The 27,111-nt window shown below is 33.7% G+C and overlaps 2 protein-coding genes across 3 annotated transcripts in view; one reads left to right on the top strand and one right to left on the bottom strand.

Moving 5' to 3' along the window:
- Positions 1-1,503: 1,503 nt before the first annotated feature.
- LOC130624309 (coiled-coil domain-containing protein 42 homolog) lies at positions 1,504-20,321 on the bottom strand. Its single transcript, XM_057439889.1, has 13 exons — positions 19,937-20,321; positions 11,089-11,165; positions 10,857-10,962; positions 9,930-10,034; positions 6,680-6,765; positions 5,556-5,670; positions 5,385-5,441; positions 4,665-4,739; positions 4,555-4,590; positions 3,988-4,040; positions 3,654-3,722; positions 2,774-2,858; positions 1,504-2,341 (listed from the first exon to the last, which is right to left on the bottom strand). Exons 2-13 carry the CDS (start codon positions 11,142-11,144, stop codon positions 2,252-2,254), a joined length of 933 nt encoding a protein of 310 aa, XP_057295872.1. The 5' UTR covers positions 11,145-11,165; positions 19,937-20,321; the 3' UTR covers positions 1,504-2,251.
- The window catches only part of LOC130624307 (uncharacterized), a 27,164-nt gene continuing 12,912 nt past the window's right edge, over positions 12,860-27,111 (top strand). Inside the window, exons 1-3 of one of the 2 annotated variants that reach the window (XM_057439888.1) lie at positions 12,860-13,303; positions 24,627-25,229; positions 25,624-25,683. In XM_057439888.1, coding sequence (XP_057295871.1) covers positions 24,765-25,229; positions 25,624-25,683 — 525 coding nt within the window. In that variant the 5' untranslated portion in view covers positions 12,860-13,303; positions 24,627-24,764. Of the gene's footprint in view, positions 13,304-23,580; positions 23,883-24,626; positions 25,230-25,623; positions 25,684-27,111 lie in introns of those variants that run through there. The other variant, XM_057439887.1, reaches the window with a different exon arrangement.

The following is a 27,111-nucleotide window of genomic DNA, read 5'->3' as shown; positions in this document are numbered from 1 at the left end:
AGATTTCATGAATAACAATTGTCCGTTCCGCTCCGTTTCACTTTCACTTGAAAATTTATGTTCATTTCATAGCTACACACATTTCCCGACTTTTTTTTGCACGTTTATTTACGTTGAAGTTATTCGTGTTATAATGCTATCGTTTCCGAGAGCAGGTCAACATTTTGAACATTAATGCTATTTGTGACGCACTCGCGAAAGGATGTTACAAGTCTAGATAACAAAATTATTTATTATTGTCTCCGTTTTTATGGCTTTTTTCTTGCGACACGATAAAAAATTCAAGGTGTAACAGAAAGAGTAGAATTTAGAATAATAAGAATTTCTAAGCAGAAACTTTTAGCCTTTGTTTTTAGGACTTTAAAATCAAAATTGAGCGAATTCCTAAAATTTTAAACCTTATAAAAATTGTTTTATTTGTGGTTAATATATGACTTTTCCCGCTTTGCTATCCAGCCCTGCTCCGCGTGCCTCAAAGATTCGATGTTTTACATATCAATCCTTCTAAATCGCCACGTTTGCCAAAAGGATAACTATGGATAAACGGTAATTTGAAACTAGTTATTTTTTAGAGCAATTTTCTGCTATAGCATTTATCGCGTATGCGCGGTTTCTTTTACACAAATAATAACATTTTATCACATTTTTTGAACCGCGAAAAGAAGAGCACAAAACATCGTGAAGCGATTTGAACCAAATGAAAGTCTAATTAATTAATAGGAATCATTTCCGTCTCTCGAAAATTCTATTCTGAATCAATTAAATTGACCTTTAATAATCTTTTCTATTTGTTTCAACTATTATTTTTGTTTATTAACTTTTTCACGCATGTTAAGTCCCTGTGTACAATAACCTTCCTGACCCTCAAAATCTTGCTTTTAACTCAACCTTTTTTAATAAAATAAACTTAAAACTTTTTGAACTAGCTAGCTAGTGATATCGTTCAAAAATTTACATAGAAACATTCAAGTTTATTGCACAGTCTAAGTAGTAACATGGCATTTTTTAAGAAATACAACTCCTCGTGTTGTCTCTGTTCCCTCGTCAAAACAAACTTTCGATTTACTGATATTTAATATATTTTACAGACAGTAGCTTATTTTACCGCCAAAAAAAATTAATTTTTTTTTCTTTTTTTAGAGTCTGACGTCTATGTGGTTTTAAAGTGTTTATAATTTGTTGCACCTTGACCTTTAGAGTGGTCCGTTTATTACACGCTAATCTTCGAAAATTGCGGTATTAAACTTCTTAAATTGTTTCATAGGCCTTTTAAAATTGATCTACAAACTAGCATGGGTTGTTTTTACATTTAATGGGTACTGACGTTGAGGTTGGGTCACTTAGAATCATACTTTAGAGATTTGAGAAAGTTCCAAAAATTAATTTGAAGGAGTTTTTTTTAAATGTTTCTATAGTATACGACAAATTTCAAAATTTTAATTTTTACTGGTTAAAAATTTATACATGGATGGAAAGCTCTTAACAAAAACGCTTTGGAAATCGAAAATATAAAACGTTAGAGGTTTAAGATGAAACTAAAATTTGAAAGAATTAACATATAACAATATACAAATATTTCAAAAATAAATTACACTTTCAATGTACAAATTTAAAATTTGAACTCAGAGATGAACTATACAATAACCAAAAAATAATACATCAATTTGTGAGTTGTTTTTCCCCCTTTTTAGATAGGCGAAACTTAGACAATCTTTAAAATGGTAAACTCTAACTCCAATGACATTTCGAGAAATTTTTCTTAATTTTCTACAATAATATTTAGATTACACCAGGACAAAAAGGTTTTTACAGAGTTTTAGCCACCCGACTTGAGGAAAACTAAAATTTACGTTTTTCTAAAGGTTCAGGAAACACTATCCGTAAAGTCTGAAAAATGATTCAAACATCCCATTTTGCATCATTCTACTCAACGCAGTTACTTTCCGGATCAGGAAAGGAAATTTTACAGGAAATTTTTTATTTTTTGTGAAAATAGCAACATTTTCCAGAACGGTGATCACCATGAACAATACATGGGCAAACTTCGAAACTCCATGAAATCGTTAATTAACATGATTTACTATCTTCAAAATTTCATTTATAAAGCTTTTAGAAAAATATCTCTCAGCTTACAACCAAAACAGCGAAGCAAGTCGCACAGGAACTTGTATCTGGACTAAAATTAGATCCTAACCGCATAAGCCTATCCTATAATAAAAGTTTTGTTAAAACAACAAATTTTTGACATTCATCACATGTTGGTAGAAATCGATGCATTCGCGTTTTCAGATCGTTTGATTTCATTTGTTATTTGCGTCAAATCTTGTATAAATGTTTGAATCTAAACGTGAATATAAAAAATATTGGTATAGATAAGAAAACAAAGCAACTTTACGAATTATAAAATGCTGAAAATAAAACCCTAAAAGCAGTATTTCGTATCAGGGTGTCTAAAAATATATTTTTTTTAAAAAAAATTATGCAACTTGATAACGTACCAGAATATGGACCACGGGGGCAAGCAAACAGACAGACTGAAAATTATCAAATTTCATTCCGCTATTTGTAAAAAGGAACGAAAGCTTGTTAAAAGTTATAAATCAAGAACAATCCCAGAACAAGCATCAAATAGATTTGGAACAAATCAAGTCAGAATCGTTGGCCTCCCCGCGCATTGTTGCCTAGGGTTTAGTGGCCAAAAAACTCTAACTAGAAACAATATCAAACGCATAAAATATTACCAATATCCTTTTGCATCACTGGTCACACTTACCTTATTTAACTGTTCAGATGTACTTTCGACTGGAGTGCTCTGTTTTACATGTTTGTTGACTAGCATAAATAAATTGTGGGTGGCCCTACAAACAAAATGTTTACAAAAGTAATATTCGGCCAAAAAAAAGTAGTTAAAAAAATTCAATCTTGGTGCATTCAATTTTAATTATTTGCTAATAATTTATGTCATGGAAATTTTATTAAAACTAGTCAATCAAAATATCAACTTAAAGTAAATACGCCTTAAAAGATGTAAGATGTAAGCATGGAATGGACGGAACAGATTTTTTGAAAATAATACACAAGACGTGTTTGAAGCGCGCAAGGTTGATCGGATTTTTCTTCAGTGCTTTAAGCAAGATAACTGAAAAATTTATAGTTATTAAAAAGTTGGTTTCGCTTATTTTAAAGTTCTTGTGGTTCTGAGAAACGCCTGAAAATTTATGGTTTCAACCCCAGCGCAAAAATTTCATTTTTGGATCTTTTTTAAAGGTACTCCTCCATCGTTAGGGCGTTGCTAATGCCATTAAAATTTACTAAATAGTAAAATGCCCCAATACCTTTAAAATTAATTATTTTGACTGAAACTACTTTCAATTTCGTTTTTGTTGATACATTCAGGCTTAAAAACAATAAAATTTTTTTTGATTTTTGAAAAATTTAGGGTGTTTTTCCCTTTAAGGTAAACGGTGACGCCGATTACAACCAGCTTAATTGGTTATGCAGCTTCTTTTTAAGGTCAAATTTGTATATTTGCCTTTATGTTAACTTGAATTGATTTGGCAAAAACAACAAACACTATTGCATATTTTTTTTTCAGACGAAACGAGGCACAAAAACTAACAACAACAACAATGGGTATTGCAAAGTAGACTTACATCTTGATTCTTCCAAGTAGCAATGTTTTCTTGGCTGCTGTGTTTTGAATGTGTGTCCAAGTTGATTCCCTGCCAAAAAAGAAAGCATTTTATATTGGTCTAAAAAAAATCAAATAAAAGAGAAATTTCAGCCGCTAAGTGTAAGCAACGATGTGATTTCAATTATTATTAATTATTTATACATTGTTAACCAACGTCGGGTACACTATCATTCACTTATTTTACAAACCGTGAAAGATGCCTTCGTTTTAATGTCACAAACCTTGTTTTCATTTGAATAAACAAAATAAGAGAGAAAATATGAACAACAGTAATCGCAAAATTAATATCTCACCATTTATGAGCTCTACTCTGTGTTTTCTCTAGTGACGTTTGCAGTTGTGCCAACTGAAAAAATGAAGATTGTTTAGATCAAGGAGAGCAGGGTGTGTTTACCTGTTGAGCAATGCGAGTTGGAAAAGAAGTACGAGCGAGTTCTTCTCCCTTACATTTAATTGAAACTGCTGGTGACACCACCAATTATCACAACTTTGATGTTGTTGTTATAAATTACTACTTTAGGTTTAATCAACATCAAGCTCTTACGTGTCGGTTGTGTTTGGTCTGGTTTGAAGTTAGGTATAACACACCTTAACAAGTATATAATTAGGGATCTGTTTATAAACAGATGGACTAAAAACCTTGACAGCACGCAGTTTCGATCCCAATTTTAAAGCTTAGTGTCTAGCTGAGCAAAACTTTTATACCATTTTAAGGCTTAAAAAAGAAATTGAAACATCCCAGCATTGCATTTAAAATTCGTGGTTAAGTAAAAGTTCTCCAGTTTTTTTCAGAAATAAGAAGTACAAGAGGTTATTTTTAGTTCAACACAGCAAAGCACATTAAAGAAATGCAATCCCACCTGGTTGTTGCAATTCAGAACCTCGTTGTTTTTCTCCTAAAGTAAACAAAAACAAATAAAAAACAAATTGCGATGAAGATGTTCCGGTTGATTCTCACAAAACTCCTTACTTCTATAAATCGATTTAATTTTGCTCGTTCTTGCTCGATGGCATCCTGATTTCGATTTTCATTAGCTAGCAAGTCCTAAAAATGTTTAAATTTGATGATGTTATACTACTCAAAATGTGACAGGTGGTTAAAACAGCAGATTTGTTACGACAAGATACAAGGTAATTATTTCTATAACTATAATATAGGTGTCAAATTTTATTTAAATAGTTTTAAGGCAAAACAAAACCCACTTAACCCTTCGAAGTATTCTAAAAATCAGTACAATGAAGGAAATATTCATTCTATTTTAAAATCACGTTTGTTGAAACACTCCAACTTTAAGTTCAAAATATATTTGTTTTTGTCAAACAAAGGGGTGAAGGAACAAGATCAATTTTATCACATATATAAATCAAAGATCATATAACAGCCCCAGTTATTCCAAAAATCTCCGGAACAAAATCAATTTTATCATATATACAAATCAACAAAGCATATATGAACTCTAGGATTTCCAAAAATCTCAGGAACAAAATATTCAATGACAACCTCAATTTATCAGGGATCATATGCACACATAAAATGAGATGAAAAGCAAAACTTTAAAATTTCATCTAAAATGTCAACCTGTTTTTATACTTTCATAATGATAAAGTACTATTAAATTCATTGTTCTAGTATATGGTTAAAGTTTAGGCCTTAAGTACATAGAAACAGACCCAATAATGATCAACTTACATTGTGCGTGGCAATTAGTGTATCATAACGAGCTGTCACCTCGCGGATTTCATGAAACTAAAACAATAAGGAAACACCATAGAGGAGATGCAATTCGTCATAAAATTTTGTAAACTAAAACATGTTAATGTTTTTTTGAACGAAAACAAATTAAATAAAATGATGACTTACGTCTTCAGCAAGTTCTAAAACTTTATCAAGATATTTATGAAATTTTGAGTATTTTTCCAATTTGCTCTGCATTTTGTTTTTCTTCTCAGTCAATGTATGAATTTCTTCGCGCAACCTCAAAATAGCAAAGGATAATAATCAGATGTAATCAAATTATTGTATAATCCAACAGATGAGATAAGTATATTAACACGTTTCTCCGCATATTTTTTGTTGTTTCAGGAAATCACTTAATAGAAACTTCAATAGCTGAAAGAAAATGAATACACTTATAAACAAAACCTTTCTATTTTCCTCTTTGGTTTGTGCAAATAAACCAAACACTTGAAACTGAAAACTTAAAACCGTGTGATGATTATATAAAAATAACGAAAACTTGCAGCAGGGAAAAGTTATTGGATTTATTGTTTGTAATACAAACTGCAAAATTACTAGCCCCATCCCTCAATTAATACTTTTATTTATAGTATGCAGAATTGAAAGAACAGTCTCATGTTTCTTTTTCCCTGCTTTTCATGTTGCACTCCATGCTACATCGTGCTTTGAACAAAAAAATACTTTTCTGATGAACCAAATCATGGCAGAGATAAGTAAAACAAGAGCTACCATTTAAACTTTAATCTCCCAGTGTGTACTAGACAAATGCATACACAACATGAAAAATAAACACAATAATTTTTATCACATGTAAATTACAAAAAAAGTAATCTATCATTTCAAATCTATCTTGCAGGGATAACTGAAGTAAAGAAATGTAGTATGCATAGGAGAGTGTGATTCGGAATATTTGATGTGGTGGTGTATAAGCATGCTAACATCTGGATCTGTCAGACGTTCTGTTAAGACAGCTGGTTTTTAATAATGAAGACATTGTTTTGCTCAGTGCATTGCAGGTAAGTCTTACAACTTTTTTTCTCCACTCCAGAAATTTAATGTTTAAAATTTGAATGATTAAGTGCGTAAATATAGCTAAAAGTTTGATGAAAGTAAAAAAGATTTTTCGTTGTCATCATTTGTTTTTCGAAGCTATTTATTTGAAAGGGCACACACAACGTGGGCCATAATGGCCAAACCTTCAAAATTATGTTAAATCTCTGGAATAAACAAACAATTAAAAAAAGTACTTTTTTATCTCATTATCTTTGCCATGTTTCGCATCCCTTTCATCTGCAGCCTTCCTTAATGCACGTGCACGCTTGCAATCATTTTCCTAAATATCAAAAAACAAAAAAAATATGTTACTGTTTCTAGCAAGATAATTTAGTGCAAAAGTTCAGCAGTTAGCCCACAATGGTCAATGTGATAGTGACAATGTTGAAAGTACTTGGACTACTTTGAAGAATTGTCTTCTAGAAGCTTCTGATGATACCTGTGGGTGGACGAAAGGACCAGCTAGACATATACAGACGTGGTGGTGGAATAAGGAGGTTGACCAGTGTATAAAGGAAAAGAGGAAACTTTGGAAAGAGTGGAAGTCAGGTGGTAGTAAAAATATTTACTTAGAAGCTAAGCATCGTGCTCGTACAGCAGTGTATAAGGCAAAATCAGAAGCAGAGAGAAACAGATTTTCAGATGTGTTAAGAAGGGAAGACCAGAGCAATGAGGTATTCAAGATAGCAAAGCAAATGAAGAAAACCTCATTGTTGCAAATCCAGATGTTGTAGGTGAGAAGTGTATACGTAATGATGAAGGTGTTTTGGCTAGCACAGAGGAGTAGAAAAGGGTAGCTTGGAAGAATCGTTATCAGAGGTTGCTTAACACTGAGTTTGATTGGGACGAGGATAATTTGTCTGATGATGATGTTGTAGAAGTGCCAGCTATGCAGATCAAGACAGAATGGGTAGTGGAGGCTATTAGGAAATTGAAGATTGGCAAGGCTGCAGGAGTATCAGGTATTGTTGCAGAGATGGTAAAAGCATCTGGATATATTGGAGTTGAGCTTATTACAAGTCTTGCTAACCAGATTATAAAGGATGGTGCTATTCCGAGTGAGCGGCAGTCGAGTGTGTAATAGTGAATAGTTTCAAGGGCAAGGGTGATGCATTAGAAAGGGGTAACAATAGAGGTTTGAATTTGGTTGATCAAGTAATGAAAGTTATTGAAAAAGTGATTGATAAGTTACTTAGAGAAAGAATTTATATAGATAAGATGCAATTTGGTTTTGTTCCAGGGCGTGGCACTACAGATGCAATATTTTTACTCAGACAGCTTCAGGAAAAGTATTTAGGAAAGAGAAAGAATCTCTATTTTGCCTTTGTAGATTTAGAGAAAGCTTTTGATAGAGTGCCACGTAAAGTTATTTGGTGGGCTATGAGAAAATTAGGTGTGGATGAGTGGCTAGTTACGATGGTACAGGCTATGTACAGCAATGATAGAATGTCGAGTCAGGATTAACGATTCACTTAGTGATGAATTTAGTGTAAATGTTGGTGTACATCAGGGTTCTGTACTTAGTCCTTTGTTGTTTGTTCTAGTCTTAGAAGCGCTGTCGATGGAGTTCAGAACAGGTTGTCCATGGGAGTTATTGTATGCAGATGATTTGGTTCTCATAGCAGAGTCGATGGAAGAATTAGTTGAAAAGTTTGAGAAGTGGAAGAAAGGACTAGAAGAGAAAGGGCTAAAGGTAAACACAGCAAAGTCTAAAGTCATGATTAGTAGCATTGCAGCGAAGTGTGACCTTGTAGTTGGAAAGTGGCCTTGTGGAGTTTGCAGGAAAAGGGTTGGTAGTAACTCAATTTTTTGTCAGACTTGCAAGCATTGGGTACATAAGAAGTGCAGTAGTATTAGTGGAAGGTTAAGAGCTGACATTCAGTTTGTATGCAAGCGCTGCAAAGGTGAGATTATAGAGAATGAAGTATTTCCAGCTTTAATGATGTACAACAGTGGCTCGTTAGAGATAGTTGAGAACTTCTGTTACTTAGGTGATATGTTGGGCAGTGAAGGGGGTGTTGGAAGAAGTGTTACTTGCAGAATAGGTTCTGCTTGGAAAAAGTTCAGAGAGTTACTTCCTTTGTTGACTAGCAGAGTCCTGTCAATTGAGGTAAAAGGTAGGTTGTATGAGTCCTGTGTAAGAAGTGTTATGTTGTACGGTAGTGAGACATGGGCAGTGAAGCAGGAAGATCTTGACCGTTTAGAAAGGAATGATATGAGAATGGTTAGGTGGATGTGTAACGCCAGTCTGAGAGACAGAAAGAGTTCAGATGAGCTAAGAAGCAGGCTAAGTCTCCGTAGAATTAAAGATGTTATACAGATAAGAAAATTGAATTGGCGGGGGCATTTGGAAAGAATGGAGGAGGGTAATTGGGTAAGAAAGTGTAGAGACTTGATAGTTCCTGGGGCAAAGCCCAGAGGCAGACCGAGAAAGACTTGGCAGGAGGTTATAAAGACAGACTTGATACAGAGGAAGTTGAGTTTAGATCTAACACAGTCTAGATCAGATTGGAAGAGGGTCATTAATATACCCAGTCCAACCCATGCTAGCATGGAAAACGGACGTTAAGCCGAGAATGATGAATGATGATGATTGATTCTCACATGTTTATTTTAGATTTTAAAAAAATTAAACAGATCTATAGCATTAATTGCATTGGAATTTCACTAATTGAAAGAATAAAATAGCATGAAGTGTTTAATCAATCCTTGCATTTTATATTTTTCTTCATTATTAAACAAATAAGCATTCTAAAACGTAGGATCCTCTAAGATTGTCAATTGTTTACACTTTTTCCATAAGTACCAAACTATTGTACTTGGTTTTTACACGTGATAAGAGGTAATTTATGACAAGTTTACTGAAATTATGACATCATATCAATATTTAAGTACACATTTTAACTGTATGCTTAAAGCCAAACAAACAATATTTATTTGAAGGAAAGTGCAAAAAGGATTATTTTTCAATTAAAAGCTGTAAAGCAGATTTAGAAAGAACCGGAGAGATATATTGTTCCTTCAGAGGAGTGGGTTCAAGTATACTAGTTTAAACAACTCCAGGAGAAAATCTTTACCATAAAAATAAAGTCACACCATAGAACAACGCGTCTAAACATTTTTCACATTCATGTATTCTAAATATTACAAGATTTATTCATCTTTCCAAAACATACATCGACATGTGTTATATGTGAGGAGGGGAGTAAAGGCATTCTAAAGTGAATTCTGTGCACTATTTTAAGTCTCATTAATGACCTTTGTTAACCTAAGTATTTAATGAAAATATGGTCAAACAGCAATTTACAGGGAATAAAATGAAGTCAATGCAAAAGGAATATATCAAAATGTCATCAAAATGTTGATTATATGGAACTTTTTAAGCACACACTAATTTATCCCATTTTATAACTTTGTTAAATTGAAAAGCATATAATTTTTTACCTTTAAAAATTTGTCAAATTTCAAAAGAGACTCTTTAAGTTGGTACTCTTTTCGATCAAGTTCTTCTCTGCGCTGTTGCAAGCTTTCCATTTTCATTTGGAACTCCTGCAATAAAGATGTAATAATTATAACTTTAATATTGTCTATAAAAGCATGTCTTTGTTGTGTAAAACTGAATTAATCTAAAAATTAGGCAATTGAACTTAAAATAAAACTATTATAACTTAAGTTGGGGTTTGAATGGTGACATTCAATGTCAATGTCAACATCATGTCAATGTCAATGTCTTCTCATAAAATATATACATTCTTTAATATTTGATTTTTTTAAATAATTATATGAATCCACCTGTATCCTCAAAAACCACACATGTGACAGTTTTCTTCCCCAAAATCAAGAGATCTACCTTTATTAAGTTCTTTCCCAGGTTCATGTTGTTATATACACATAATCAATAGATAGACAAGGTTTTAATTCTGTGCATCAATTTCAAACAACCTCTCACTTTAAATGTGTCCCCCCAAAACACAAAATAAAAGTCCATAACTTTCTTGAGCTTGATAGCAGAAACTGGATATTGCAAATGCTGTACTTTTGGTATATCTGGTAGTTTACTAACTTAAACCTTATGCAAAATATCTAATGTACCCTCCGAAAACCACATTGTATTTTTTTATTTTTAAAAAAAAAATTAATAAAGATTTTTCGGGTAATAATTTTTATTTTCTTGATCAAAATTACTATTTGATGTGCGTAAAAGATATAATATATAGCGGTGTCAGTTTAACATACAATAGTACAATTTTGTCATTTTTTAGAAAAAAAAATAGTATGTACCTTACACTGACAAGACTGTTCCACTGCATAAAAAAATTACACAAATTTGCATTGAGATTAAAAAATTACTAAGATCATAGGTTTACTTGCCTCCTTTTGTGCAGCCAATGCTTGCTCTACTTCAGTCATTTCTCGTCTTTTCTCAAGCAGTCTTGTGGCTGGTGTAAGATGATCATCTTCTCTTTCAGGCATGTTTCTAAAAAGAGTATGTCTAATGTCTACAAAAACTGTGGATTAAACATAGATAGGCCACCATATATTTTACGGTGCTACAATTACAAATTAGTGCAAAACCTTTTAAAATAGGTAAAAAAATACTTACATGAGAAGTTTATCTTCAAATTTTGTACGAAAGTATTCTTCTAAGTTGACTGCCATATTTACAGCATGTATATACCTCTAAAATATGTTTGAGAAAGTATAAAACTGTGCCATTGCAGTAACAACATATAAAAGGTCATCAAATTCTTTTTTTCATGAAATTTTTAAAACTTAATCGTTCCTGCAAAAATTGAATTTTATTTTCAAATTTCTTGCAAAATATTCTCAAATATATATTAATTCTCTTTAGGCAGACGTCACAAACATTTTGGTGTTAGAGTCACCAGACTGACCCCATTTTCAAATCACAATTTTTGACATTCAAAGTCGGAAAAACTTGAGTGACTTTGCTCGTTGTCTACCCACAATCAGTATCACCATTATTATTGGGCTTCACTTTAAGCCGTAAGCGTCCAGGGTCCTCACAATTAGTTTATAATGGCATGCTGTAGCTCTGCATGTAGCTCGGCATGAAAGGTCATATTAAATATTGGTGTAATGGCAGGTATTTATGGCTGGTTATGAACAACATTTGCTTCAAATTTTTAAATATTTATTCACTGACTGACCTTATTTTTAGGACTCAAAATTGGGCTAATTCCCTAAACCTGAGCCAAACTATCTCTTTCAAGCCAGACATAATGACGTTTTTAATAAGTAGAAATGCTACACCAGCAGAAGGACTGTGTAAGTAAGATAAGAAAAGACTGGGGGGGGGGGTGATTTCTCTTGACCAGCAATATTGTATATGGGTGAGTGAATGTTACCATAGCCCTGGGTTACCCCACCCATGTTAGGGAAATAGGGGAGATGGCACGCTATGTGGGCCATTGGATATTGCAGGGAGTTGTCTGGCCAAGCAAAGGTCAAGAATTTCTTGATGGGTCCGGCCACAGGCTCATCGTATCAAAATGAGCATTAAATATTCCAGCCCCCTATCTAAAGCTATGCTTTCTCCTGAAAATAATAGACATGGTAGTATATTCCTTAAATTTGTGAGGCTATCTATGCAAAATATGCACGTATGTCTATTCCTAATTTAGCTAGCTAAAGCTGAGTTGATTTATGAGCAAGCGAAAGCGAATCAGCTTTTGTCGTTCTTTCGGTGCCATTTTTTTTCTAAGAAATTGTCATAGAAACCTTCTAAAATTAAAATGTTCTTGAAACTAAAAGATGTAATTTTTAGTTTTCTTAATATATAAAATCATACATTAAAGGTTTTAAGACGTTTTTTGAACTTTCGTTACGTTTTTAGCACATTTTTTTCTTTTTTAAGCTACAACGCTCTTCTTCTTTGTTCTGCTGTTCCATTCCGCTTTTTTGCAAAAAATTAAATGTTTGTTGCATGTGGGTAAGATGGGGGATAAGCTACCTACTTTATCTTTTTTTTTGTTTTGTTTTGATATTTTAAATGCTTCAGAGTATCAGAACGATTTCATATGTTAGCATATTTTAAAGGGAAGTTAGATAAAATTTCCTCAGGATACTGATCTTCACTAACCAGCAGATTTGGTAATAAAGAAGACACTCACTACTCCCAGCAGAGAGCTATTATAGATGACTTGCTATAGCTAGCTATTCTTGATAATTTTTTGTTATTATTTTTTCGGCAGGCCAAATAAAGCAATTCAATTGGCTAATAATTTTTTCAGAAGATCTGGTTGGTTAAAACCCTATTTGGCTACCAAAAAAAAGTGTAAACAAAGCTTATAGCAAGTCATCTATATAGATGACTTGCTATAAGCTTTAGGTAGATGGACTGTAATGTACTGTACACTACACATTTACTTTTCCCTTATCTATTTTAGTGGGAGTGATTGCAGGCCTGGGTTTGTTCTGGATACTGTGTCTTACCTGATCAGGGTCTTACCTGATCAAGTAAGAGGCAGCATCCAGGGGGGGACAAACCTACCATTCCGCGCTTAGCTCTCATTGAGGACGGAGGTATCTAAAATGACGGAGGTATCTAAAAGTCGAAGAAAGAAGACTAAAATTGAAGAGCTCTTGCTTTGACAGCTAAGTCCTTTTGAGTTATTATATATTGTACTGTCTTCTTGACTTCATTTATATTATTTTATTAGCTAGTTATTATTTATTAGTAAATTATTGTTTTTTGTTAATAAATTGTTTTTATCCCAGTCAGTTTTTATCCATCCATCATCAAATATGGTAGCTTTGCTGTGTTGTGTGTTCCTACTGCAACTGCTTTGTAAAAGGTGATCAGATTTTTTATTAGCAGAATTTTCAGGTATTCTCAAATCTTCCTTGTGAATCCACTCATTTTTTTTTATAGTATTGTGTTAATTATGTTATATCAAGTATATATATATACCTACAGTACTGCCTGAATGCAGGCCTCGTCAGGAATGCTGTGCGATCGCAAGCGCACACGCCCACACACGCCCACGCCCACACACTGCATGTTTAAATGTTCCTGTGCGATCTTCGAACGCCAAAAAAGACACTAAATACCTCAATTGTGCGCTAATCGCACACCAAAATAAATAATATTCTGTTCAATGAAGGCGTAGGGAAATAATATACAGTGCCGATTGAGGGTAAAGGAACGCATCTTTGAGAGTATGGGTACTAATAATTATGATTAAAATAATTCAGAGTGAGAGTACAATGCGAGTGCAAGTAAAATAAATAAGAGTAATCTTTTTAATAACGCGAGTAGGGAATTTTTTATAAAAAAAACAGTTTAATCTTTAATAATATATTTTTTTTGAAAAATCTAAAATTAATTGCTTTGGGTTCCAGAATAATAACACAAATCGATAGAAACAATGTATTTCTGTTGGAATGAGTAGATACAACACATTCAGTATGCGTAGACTATTTATGAAATTTTTGGGGAATGGGTAGGAATGAAGGTGCCTCCTTCGTGCTCCGTCATATGCACAAATATATAATGCATAACCTGAGCGTCAGGTTATGCGTTATAGGCGTTTTCATGCCCTGAGCGTCAGGTGCATGAGACAGATGAGATGCACTGAGCGTCAGATGCATCGACATGTCCTGAGCTTCAGGCACATGCTAATTATGGTGTTCTCTTCCATACCCTGAGCGTCAGGTTTATGAGAGATGCCCTGAGCGTCAGGGGCTTCATCATGCCCTGAGCGTCAGGCGCATGTTTCTTATTCACATAATGACTACACTAGAGATGCCCTGAGCGTCAGGTGCATTGACATGTCCTGAGCGTCAGGTACATGCTAATTACTGGTGTTTTTATTCATACCCTGAGCGTCAGGTGTATGAGAGATGCCCTGAGCGTCAGGGACTTCATCACGCCCTGAGCGTCAGGCGCATGTTTCTTATTCACATGATGACTACACTAGAGATGCCCTGAGCGTCAGGTGCATCGACATGTCCTGAGCGTCAGGCACATGCTAATTACTGGTGTTTTTATTCATACCCTGAGTGTCAGGTGTATGAGAGATGCCCTGAGCGTCAGGGGCTTCATCATGCCCTGAGCGTCAGGCGCATGTTTCTTATTCACATGATGACTACACTAGAGATGCCCTGAGCGTCAGGCGCATCGACATGTCCTGAGCGTCAGGCACATGCTAATTTCTTGTGTTCTTATTCTACAATGACTTTTATCAACACATTACTTGCCTAAACGGCTGACGAAGGAGGCCCAACACACCCACCAATTAAATTAGAGGCTCCCTACAGACTTGTTGTTTCTACCTCTGGACTAAAACCCTGACATAACATGAGCCAAAAGAAATGTCAGGGAAACCTTGAGGCAGAAGCAATTTGTCTGGTTATGTTGTGCTGCGTGCTCACATAACAGTTGTGATGTGGTTGTCTTTAGTTGCATTGGAGAGGTTTTTGATATTTCCATTTCGACTCGAGTCCATTGCACCACGATGATTGAATTGGTATCTCATCCACCATTAGTAGGCGTGTTGATGACATAAAATAAAAAAAAAAACAAATAGGTGAAAAAAATCAATCTATAAAAGGGTGGGAGGGTGGGAACTGTAAGCTGTAAGGTACATCTGAAGAACTTGTGCAGTGTGGGATGTTGGGTTCTTATATGCAACCATTAATAATCAAGACCTGGGTAGGGTCCAGTTCCTTTACAGGCAAGTGAGACTAATAACCCTGGCAATCTTTAAGATTAGGTCTATAGGTAGAAACCACCCCCACTGTGTCAGGCTCTACATAACATGTTTAATGACTAAGGTAAACCTAATGTATATTAACCACAATACTAAAGAACTGTAATTCTGTCACCACAATTAACATGAGCAAAACTTGCAGTTTAGCTCCATTTAATTGCTTTGGGTTCCAGAATAATAACACAAATCGATAGAAACAATGTATTTCTGTTGGAATGAGTAGATACAACACATTCAGTATGCGTAGACTATTTATGAAATTTTTGGGGAATGGGTAGGAATGAAGGTGCCTCCTTCGTGCTCCGTCATATGCACAAATATATAATGCATAACCTGAGCGTCAGGTTATGCGTTAGGCGTTTTCATGCCCTGAGCGTCAGGTGCATGAGACAGATGAGATGCACTGAGCGTCAGATGCATCGACATGTCCTGAGCGTCAGGCACATGCTAATTATGGTGTTCTCTTCCATACCCTGAGCGTCAGGTGTATGAGAGATGCCCTGAGCGTCAGGGGCTTCATCATGCCCTGAGCGTCAGGCGCATGTTTCTTATTCACATAATGACTACACTAGAGATGCCCTGAGCGTCAGGTGCATCGACATGTCCTGAGCGTCAGGTACATGCTAATTACTGGTGTTTTTATTCATACCCTGAGCGTCAGGTGTATGAGAGATGCCCTGAGCGTCAGGGACTTCATCATGCCCTGAGCGTCAGGCGCATGTTTGTTATTCACATGATGACTACACTAGAGATGCCCTGAGCGTCAGGTGCATCGACATGTCCTGAGCGTCAGGCACATGCTAATTACTGGTGTTTTTATTCATACCCTGAGCGTCAGGTGTATGAGAGATGCCCTGAGCGTCAGGGGCTTCATCATGCCCTGAGCGTCAGGCGCATGTTTCTTATTCACATGATGACTACACTAGAGATGCCCTGAGCGTCAGGCGCATCGACATGTCCTGAGCGTCAGGCACATGCTAATTTCTTGTGTTCTTATTCTACAATGACTTTTATCAACACATTACTTGCCTAAACGGCTGACGAAGGAGGCCCAACACACCCAAATTCCCCCATATTGTAAAAAGGAACAATAAGAAGAAACACACTATTGCATAATTCTCCAACATGACGAGATGCAATGTAATAACACAATAATAAATTCACATATGTAATTGACTGACACTGCCACACTTTATTGCACCAACACTCACAGCTGATATTACACAATGCAGTCATAAAAAAAATTAATTTTGAATAAAGAAACTGTTAACGTTAAATAATATTAAGACAATTTAAATATGTCAACAAATTACACTGAACACACTAAAGAAGCCTTACATTCCATAGCCTAGTGATCTTATTAATCATTGGCAATATTATTACACCAGTTTTGTAAAACATTGTAATTAAGTGAATATATCTGCGATAACAGTCACATCCTGGTTAACCAGATCTTACAGACTCCAAATGAAATTTTTTAACTTGATATGAATGTTAAGAATGTTATTGTCCTATGAACTAAAATCATGTGGTGATAAGTGTGTGAGAGGATTCCATTTGTGTTTGGTAGGAGAGATGTACTTGAAAATGGCTGAAAATGTCACTGATACTAAGTAATGCAACATAGTTTTATCATAGTTAGGAAATTGACTATCCCTCTAAAACAACAAAATCTCAGATAGATGAGCTGGAGTAATTGGTAGGCAAAGTACATGTATGTTACGCAAGCCTCCTGCTAAGCAGTCGGTTGAGCCTGGAGTTTAAAATTTCAAAAACTAGTTTGTGATAAATAGATAACACAATAATAACTGGTTTCTCATTCATACCCTGAGCGTCAGGTGTATGAGAGATGCCCTGATCTTCAGATGCTTCATCATGCCCTGAGTGTCAGGCACATGTTTCTTATTCACATGATAACTGCACTAGAGATGCCCTGAGCGTCAGGTGCATCAACATGTTCTGAGCGTCAGGTACATGCTAATTACTGGTGTTCTTATTCTACTTTATGAGAAACTCTTTTTATTCTGTCCACCCTTTTGTCTGTTATATGAAAATAAGTTTCTTAATGTTAAAGATTATCTCATCCTGCTCAAATTTTTAAAGGTTTCTTAAAATTTTTGACTTTCCATGCCTAAGGTTTCTTATAGACTGGTTTCTTATAAAAAAAAACGTGTAAAATGCATAGTTTATTCATGTTTGGTATTGTGTTATAACCATAATAACGCTCTCATATTGGACTCCAGCAAGACAAACTCTCATGGTTTTTATTTGACCATTGACACAAAGGAGGTACTCAAAGATTTTAAACCTAATTCCTGAAGTGGAAATAAAGGTGTTGACAATCGACAGCAGAACCCTTTGTATGCACGAAAACCAATACTTTCATAAAATTGTTTGTAAATTTAGCTTCTGTTAATCCTTGTACTTATATACACTACAAGCTTTATGTAAATATTTCGACTGAAGATGACATAAGAGTAGCTCAGAACATGTATATGAATTAAAAAAAAAATGTGAGATTTTATTAAATTAGTAGTTATTATTTTTATAATGCAATAAACGTCACAGTCAAAGCACAAGAGTGACCTAATCTAACAATTTTTGTAACAGCAAAGGTGGAATGCCAACATGATAAAATGTTTAATATACATTTCCTTTTCTTTTAAAGAACCCTCTTGTCACTATGGGTGTTCCCAAATAGAATTATGTAAATGGAAAGCCTAACCATTTTTATACCTTCACTTACTTTGCATCTAGAATCGTTTTTAACAATTTATTTCCTGATTTCCAAACACTCAGTGATCTAATTTATATGATTGTAACAAAATTGTGTGATGCTTGCAAAACAGAATTTGTATTTATTATAAAGTCATAGCAAAAGCATGATAAAGTTAATATGCATTTCCTTAATTTTGAAGAAGAATTACAAGGAAAGCCTGTCGTTTTATACCACCAATCGCTCAGCATCTAGGGATCAGCCAATAAGGTTATAATTGTTCTAAATTGACAAAAAGTCATGTACCTAGGCACAAGAGTAGCCAATCCGACACAAAATTGCGTTCAACGTCGATGTTTGTTAATGTTACCCTAATAAGTGTTTAGATGAAATCATCTTGGGAGCTAAACATCTCTGATATTTTTTTTATTTTTTTTTGGCAGATACTCCGATTGATATTATAAGCTATTTAGTTAAAAGGATTGTTTGCTTGAAGTTTTATTTTTGTGAGAATTGTCTCTTTTGTGTTCCTTAACAGGCCCGGCTAAATTAAATTATTAAATTCTTCAGTGTTAAAGGAAGCCGGCCATGGTTGAGGCCCCCTAGATTGGCTAAAACATAGTTCAAATTCTGAAATATTGCGCTTGAAAGCCTTCACCAATGCAGGATTATATATAGAAACGCCATATTGTATGTAAGATATATTTTCAAAATAAGCAATATTAACATGGAAGCAAAAAAAAGATAATGCCAGTCCTTTGTAAATTTTCCAAATACTCGCTTCCAGTTGTTGTGTGATTGAACAAATGAGTTGGCAATTTTGATCAGGTCTAGTTTATCATTCCTATCTTTTTGGAAATGGAGAATCGAGACAGAGTTGAAACGAGCTGGAAGTATTGTTAATCTCATACAGAGCATATATATATTAATCAATTAATGATTAGAACACATGATCTCCTTATAAAAAACATCACTTTTTGACAATTCAGCCTGGTAATGTTTCTTACATGTTTCCCAAGTATCTTTATAAATTTTTATATAAGCAATTGAAATGCTAAAATGGGGCTTACAGAGGCTTATGAAAAACATGATCAGGCCCAAAATAGTCTAATTGTGTTCAGCACCATTAATTACAATTTAAATCTTTAAGACATACTGGTTAATGCAGATATAAAAAATAAAGAAAAACTGCTAACGAAACAAAACATAAAAAGAATGTTTTCTTCGGCTTCGCATAACGCTTATATATGCTTAAAATGACTAAATTTAAGCCTAGGGATGCTTATAAATGTCATGCTCATAAAATAAACATGTATAAGAATTGGAGCTTCGCATATAGAAAAATTTTTATTTGCATTACCACCTGGTAAAGGAATTCATAATAAAACAGCTATGTGTAGTCGTTCTGACACTGTTGTTCTAGGAATTTCGAACAGGTTTTAGGATGTTAACAACGGTATGTAAACAGGGAAGCTAGGCAACTTAAAGGAGGGAATGTATATATGTGTGTGAATCTAGAAATAAAGATAGATAGATGGGAATGTATATATGTGTGTATATATAGGGAATGTATATATGTGTGTGAATCTAGAAATAAAGCAAAATGAGCCACAACAACAGATAGGTTTTCCTGTTAAGTAAGGATCTGTTAGATAATCCTACCTACCACGACTCACAATGTTGGCCTTTGTAGCCCCTAACTACTATTACTTAGTATTAACAAATGTAAAAGGATGATGAATTAAAACCACAGGGTTCAAATTGAACTTGCATAAAATCCATAATGGCTACTAGAAGTGCATAACTAATTGGATAACTAAGCTTTCTATTCCATAATACCTTCTCTGCTAACCAGATTTCTCAGAAAGAAGTGTGCTATTAACCCTATGCTGGGGCCCACAGTTGCAAGAGACATGCCCTTTGCCTTCTATAGTTTAAAAGTGACATTGCCTTAACTCTCTTAACATTAATAGATAGTAAATAATATGAAAAGAACTGACCTGGCTACATGCAATGTCTCTTCTGATGAAATATCCAAAGCTTTTTATCTAATGCCTCCTTGTGCAATATAATCCAGTATATACATAGAAGGATAATGGCTAGATAGATAGATTTGGCTTCCCAAAACTGTAAGCTGTAAGGTACATCTGAAGAACTTGTGCAGTGTGGGATGTTGTGTTCTTATATGCAACCATTAATAATCAAGACCTGGGTAGGGTCCAGTTCCTTTACAGGCAAGTGAGACTAATAACCCTGGCAATCTTTAAGATTAGGTCTATAGGTAGAAACCACCCCCACTGTGTCAGGCTCTACATAACATGTTTAATGACTAAGGTAAACCTAATGTATATTAACCACAATACTAAAGAACTGTAATTCTGTCACCACAATTAACATGAGCAAAACTTGCAGTTTAGCTCCATATAAAAAAATATTTACATCCAAAAAAATGTTTACAAAAAAGTTATTAACTTTTAGTTTTGTGACTGTAACATGCATGTTTTATATTTTTTCTTCGTTCTGTTGCTACGTCGTATAATCTTTTTTAAAAAAATAATGAATAATGAAAAAATATCGCACATTTTAGTTTCGTCGCAACAAATTTCCTGCTTTTCAAAACCTGGCAAAATTAGTGTTGCTGTATGCGAGTTCTATGATTACTCGAGAGAAAAAACGGAACAAAAATGACCACACGCCATCACACGCCATTGAAAATTATGCCATGCAAACATTGCACGCCTCAAAATGATTGAAGAGGTTCATAACATGCGAAACTCGCACGCCAGCATTTTTCTTCCTGACAAGGCCTGCGAATGTAACTTTACATGTACGCGATAGTTATCACCTTCGCATGAGCTTTTAGTAGTGCCAGAACTTTCGTTGTTGTTGTTAACCTATTGTTAAATACACGAGTTATTTTTGCATGTTTAAAACAATAGAGCTCATGTCTTGTTCGCGAAATTTCATTAGTGTGTCCCATTGTTGTATTTAATTGCTATAGTCGTCAAGAGATCAACGACAGAAAATAAAATAAAAAAAGATTTATTTATCTATTGTTTTTACCCAAGAACAGCCATGTTAAACCATTCGTTTATAAATGTTATGTTTATCTGATGCGCGTGCAATTTTATTTTATTTTCACACAAAGCTAAATGTTTTATTTCGCACATAAAATGTACATAACTCTTAAAAAATTGCGCAAAGAATTTTCTTATAAAAATTAGCGTTTCGACTAAAATTTCAATTGGCCTCCCGGAACGAAATGGAAACAAATAAAATTAGAACAATTTTTTAATGTCCAGATGCTCAACCTAAGAACGAAAAGAGGCAATAGAAATGCTTTTTTAGATAGTGTTTTAAAAATTTAAATAACCAAGAACGGAGATAGAAAACCTTTGTTAGATCGCATTTTAAAAATTTAAGAATGAACAACGGAAATAGAAATGCTTTTTTAGAACGCATCACAAAAACAAACTGTTCTCACAATTAGTGTTTAGATCTATCAAGGACATCAAATGTTAGATTTTTTCTTTTTTCGGTACTGAAATATAATTTGTTTTCGAAATCTTATTGTGAAGGGAAAAGTCCTGAACATAGGTTTTTTTGTTTGCGTTGTAAAAGGTTGCTTTTTACAAGAAGAAATTTTAAAAGTTTTGAATGTGCTTCGATAATAAAGAAGTATTGATAAAAGTTTTAAAAAGTAGCAGCACTAGTTTTTTTTAAATATTAAGACCATTGGATTTGTTGTTTTTTAAAAGAGATTGTGTTTTTTTAAAATCGTGTTGCCTTAATTAGTTTTGTTGTTATAAAAAATAAAAATTCATTGGCCTTTGCGTTTAATTTTTTCTCGGGCAGAGTAAAATGTTTTTTACATATTGTTTCTTGATACTCTTGACTTTATAACACAGAAAAATAATTACGGATTTTCAATGAATTTAAATTTGACTAAAAGAAACTAGTATTTTCAACCACATGCACAAAAATTGAGGCAAGTGAGTCCAAACAGTGTTCCGAAAAAAAACAAGTAGCAATGCGCAAGAGATAAAAAACAGGTATCCAGAATGTTTTCAAAATAAAAAACCCAAACAGCTTTAAAACATTTAAACAATAACATGCATGTTACATGTGACAACAAAAAGATTCATCAAATGTTATTGTTATGACTCACACACTACAATAACAATAGAAAGCAATTAAGTTTGTGTGTAAACAAAAGATATGTGAAGGTTCTTTATGTAGACATGAGATCGTTACACAAGGTCGTAAAACTCGCGTACATGTTACATTCAGGCGGTACTGTATTTATGTATGAGTTTGGGTAAGTTTCATGAAACATATTTGATTTAATTTTAATTTTGATTTATAACATCGTGAGGAAATGGGCTTGCCTCAGATCCTTCAACTATAACTTTGGAAGAGCACATAATTGTAGAAGGATCTCCCTATGACTTAAAAATAATTTTACTCAAGTAGGAAACCCCACATTTAATATAAGTTGATTTTTGTGTTCGTTGGCTTTATCAAAACTTAAGCCAAGCAGGCACAAGTATTTCTATTTTTTAATCCTTTTGTCAGGGGACATCTGCCTCATCTCAGGTCCTGTTAGGTTACCCTGTTCTTCATGCTTAAAACCTGTGGCAAAAACACACAAAGCACTTTCATGTGACGAGTGTCGTTTATGGGCTCAAATGTGAGCGTATTTCTGTAAAAAAATATCAACAATTTATGAAGACTCCTGAAGATAAACTGTTTTTTGTATGCAATCCCTGTCTTGCTCGTAGTTTGCCCTTTGCTAATGAGGAGTCATTTGGTAATGAAATTCCGGACAACATGGATATTACTATTAATGAAAACTTTAATTTTAAGGCAATCAGAAATGGGAAGGGCTTAAAAATGATCTGTCATTTAAACTAATGTTAAACTTCTGCTACATCAAACAAAAATTGATGTATTCTCCATCTGTGAAACCAAAATTGATTATACCATCACTGACAATGACGTTAAAATTGATGGCTATGTTTGATATAGGAATGAATAGACAAGATGGGGGTGTTTTGATTTTTGTTAATGAAAACATGATAGCCACCTTTTGAAACACCTATACTTCAAAAATTTTGAATCACCATGGGTGAAAGTGTGCCTGAAAAAAACTAAACCTATTTATATACCCTTGTGGGGGTTTACAATGTTTTAATAAGCTCCCAAAAGAAAAAGAAGTTTTATTTTTGGACATTTTAACTGTAACATGCTTTCAAAATATGCTCTATCCTCCAAAATAAAGGAATTAAGCTCCACTCTAAAACTGGTTTCATGGATTTAGGCATCAGTGATTATGCCAAAATTTGAACCTAAAACTATCAAGGTTCGTAGCTACAAGAACTTCAGTGAAGAGGCTTTTATGAAGGACCTCAGGAACTGGTCATATTTTAATAATTTTGATGACCTTGATGAAGCATGTGATAAACTGAATAAAAATGTTAAAACCGTGGCTGATGAACATACCCCTTTCAAAACACAGATTTTCTGGCCTTTTACGAAGATGTGTGTACTTAGAAAAAAATGTTGTTAAAACTATTGTATTTATGTCTGTATCTTCGTTCCACATTGAAAGAGTGACAGGCTATTCTTATATGCTCTCTCTTTATGAAAAAATGAATTTATAGATAATAATTTTACATATTGAAAAAGAATATCAGAATGGTAAAGAGTTATCAGAAAAAGTTAAGAGACACCCTTGTTGACTGCACTAAATCTAAAAGATGCAAGCAAGTGGAGAGTCTGTTCCAGCTCTTGCTGTTTAAGTCTGAAACTGATGAAGTTAATAAACAATGGTTTGATCTCACTGATGGAGCAGAAAAACCAAAGATGCTGATCAGTGAAATGAGATGTTCTATGGTGAAGAACTTTTTGTCTGCAGTGTACTTCTTCTTGGATGAAAAAACCAAGGTAAAAATCCATTGAGACCTACCTGAAAATAGTATTAATAACCTGGTGAATTTGGTTTAGGATAAGATTCTGAAATTATATAGCAAAAATGTTTTTTTTAACAAAAGAACATAGTCCGTTCTTTATAAAATTGGATTGATTTGAGAACACAATACAGCTTTGTTTAGGTTACGTATGATATTAATTTCGAGGGTTATAGAACAGAAAATGCCAAAATTGAACAAAATTAAACTTTGTTATTATTAAGCTTTAAATATAAAGATGCAGGATGATAACACAATTAATATAAACAAAGTTTGCATAAAAAACAGACTTTGGCTGAAAATATAAATTTGAGGTGCAAGTCTGAGGAAGGGGCCCTAACATTTCATGATGATGTAGGTGACTTCAAACTGTGTCTATCCATTTCCGAAATGGTTGGATTGGGCCAGCATTGGGAATGTGATCCAATTTTGGTCTGAAATGGTCCCTAGTAACTCATTTGAAGGTTGATGTCAGTTATTTTCACCCATTTCCAAATATTTGGCCTTAAATTTGCAGGTACAATACAATAGCTTCACTAAATTAATTTAAACCTTTCGTGACAGTCTAGTGTACCAATGTTGATGACATAACATCAAAATAAGTAATTTATCCTTAAGATGCATATTTTACGTGATTTTAGGGAATGAAATTCATATCCAAATTTTACCTCACAGTCACATAGTGCATTATTAAAGTTATTGATTGCAATTTTAATTTTAGAGCTCAAAACTGAAGCAACATGATTTGATAAATTTCCTCTTGACTTGCAAAGTAACGACTTTTATAACAACGCTCTTAGAGGGTAATGATAACCTGAAAGCACTACAGGAAAACAACTTAAATTCTTCCGTTACGTACATGACTCTGGTGCTAATAAAAAGAATATTGGAACATACAGGTCACAAACAAACAAGCCATAGTAACCAACTCTTGAATGGAAATGTTGTGGAGATGTTGTTGGATATATTGAACAGTAGTGAAAAAAACTTGTGTATGGTGGCTGCAGTTGATATCTTATGCTGTTTTTCTTTGCAGCACAGAGAAGCCTGTGAACGGATTTCAAAGAGCAATGGGCTTGTTACATTGTCTCAGTTTATAAAGAAAGATGATGCTCAAAAAATGCTACTTTCTTCTGGAATTGAAAAAGATTTTTTTTGCTTTGATGATCACATGTTTGCATATAATTTTTACCATATTGAATGCTGTGTGAATTTTGAGGAAAAGGAATGGAAGGTACCTGAGACAATCAATAGAGAATCGGGTGTACTGTTGCTACAAATTGGATTTGAACTAAAGAAAGCATCAATGAAAATCCTAATGCAGGTATACCATTAGCAGTGTTTCGTTCCATTATTAAATGTTTTGCTGTTTCATCAGTGAATTTAATATGATTTTTTGATGGGTCTTTTGACCATATGGAATAATGTGCACAAGATTCGAATTTTAAATATGCAGTTTGAAATTTACAAACCAGCCCTTAAAATTCACGTTTAGCTTTGTTGAATAATTTAGGAGATTAATTGAAGGTACACAGGTATGGTTGATGTTTTTCGTGTGTTTAGGAATAAATTGAATCTTAAAAAGTTTGAGAGGTTTAATCTGCAAGGTTGAGTCTTTTTTTTAATTGCATAACCTGTTGTTGATAAACAAATGCTGTTAAGATTTATATTTTGTCTAAGGTTGGACCATAAATCGTGATGCTCTTGCTTTTTTTTAGATTGCTGATTTAAACAACAGATTTCGATTACTTCTGTATAACCAGGAACGATGCATGAAGGTATGTTATATTAGATTCAAATTAAAGTTTTAAACAAGTCTAAATTATTAACTGGTTAATGGTTGATGTGATACGAAACCTAATGAAGCACTTGTGATTGTTGTATATATTGTCGTATATATTGCCTTAAATTGTGATAGAAAATTACCTTAAGGGAATAAATTTTGTGGATAAAAATTTTGTCGTTGGCTAAGACAGATTCTTTTGTAGAATTTAATTTATTTTCATTTAATTTCATAGATGTAAAATTTGTTCTATTTTTGTGTTATTTTAATTTGGCAACATTTTTAGTGTTTGGAGTGAATTTGTTTGGCCGTAAACTAATTTTAAAAAATCACAACCTTTTCAAAGTTTAAATTACTTTCTCTAGAAATTTACATTTTTGTCTAATGAGTAAGTCATGATGAAATAAAGCAATTAATTAAGTCTTGCTTTGAGGGTCTGACATTAGTGGTAATTTTAGGAATATTGTCAGATGAAATATTCAACTACCTTTTTTAGTAATGGATGCGCAATTTTGTTCCATGGATTATAACCATTATGTACAACACCAGCAACATTTATTATAGGCATTATTGTTTCTGTGAGACATCTTCGAATTTGACCAACGTTTGTTAGCAATTAGTGTGTTTTGTTCCATTATTAAATGTTTTGCTGTTTGATCAGTGCATTTAATATGATTTTTTGATGGGTCGTTTGACTAATGGAATAATGTGCACAAGATTCAAATTTTTAATATGCAGTTAGAAATTTACAAACCAGCCCTTAAAATTTACGTCTCCACTTAACCAGTGTCAATGCAAATCTGGACGTGTTAACAAAGCAGGTATGCAAGGTATGAAAATAACAATCACATTGGAAATTTTTTGTGCATGGAAACAAACTTGAATTAGTATTGCTTCTTAGAACACTTATGCTGGCGACACAATGTAGACAAAGTGAACGAGCAAGCATTTATGTTTAAATCCATGAATAGACTTTGGAAACAGTTTTACAATTCATTAATCTGAATATACACGTTTTTTGTTTAATAAAACCTGTTTGAAAATATTTTTATCAAAAATCTCTAAATTTATTTGACTACTCGTGGTAGCAATTTTTTGCAGGGAATTAATTTTGCAGGTCCAATTAGAATAACATTTCACGGGAATTTAATTTTCATGGGTGATTAATTGCATCTTTCACAGGCATTTATCCTTGCGTGTGCGAATGTTACCTAATACTTCTAAAAGTGAAACATACAACTACACTTTCAACTGTTATGGTTTTGGCAACAGCATTCAATCTTTTGTCCGTTAGGAAATGAAATTGTGGTTTTATTCAATGTTGATTAGAAATTTAACAAATTATTGATTTTTTTAAAGAATGATATCTTAAAGAATATTTTGTGATGACTTAATTTTCCCAAATATGACCAAAATCTTGATG

The sequence above is a fragment of the Hydractinia symbiolongicarpus genome, chromosome 13 (genome assembly GCF_029227915.1).
Source record: "Hydractinia symbiolongicarpus strain clone_291-10 chromosome 13, HSymV2.1, whole genome shotgun sequence".
NCBI lineage: Eukaryota > Metazoa > Cnidaria > Hydrozoa > Anthoathecata > Hydractiniidae > Hydractinia > Hydractinia symbiolongicarpus.
The sequence above is the reverse complement of the archived record's forward strand: the minus strand, read 5'-3'. Positions and strand labels throughout refer to the sequence as shown.

Excerpts from the sequence above, each read along its gene's own strand:
- LOC130624309 (XM_057439889.1), bottom strand. The coding sequence starts at position 11,144 with ATGGCAGTCAACTTAGAAGAATACTTTCGTACAAAATTTGAAGATAAA. Across the intron at positions 10,035-10,856 it reads CATTGGCTGCACAAAAGGAG|GAGTTCCAAATGAAAATGGA; the intron begins GCAAGTAAACCT and ends TCTTTATTGCAG. Across the intron at positions 5,671-6,679 it reads AAAGATAATGAGATAAAAAA|GTTGCGCGAAGAAATTCATA; the intron begins GTACTTTTTTTA and ends TGCTATTTTGAG.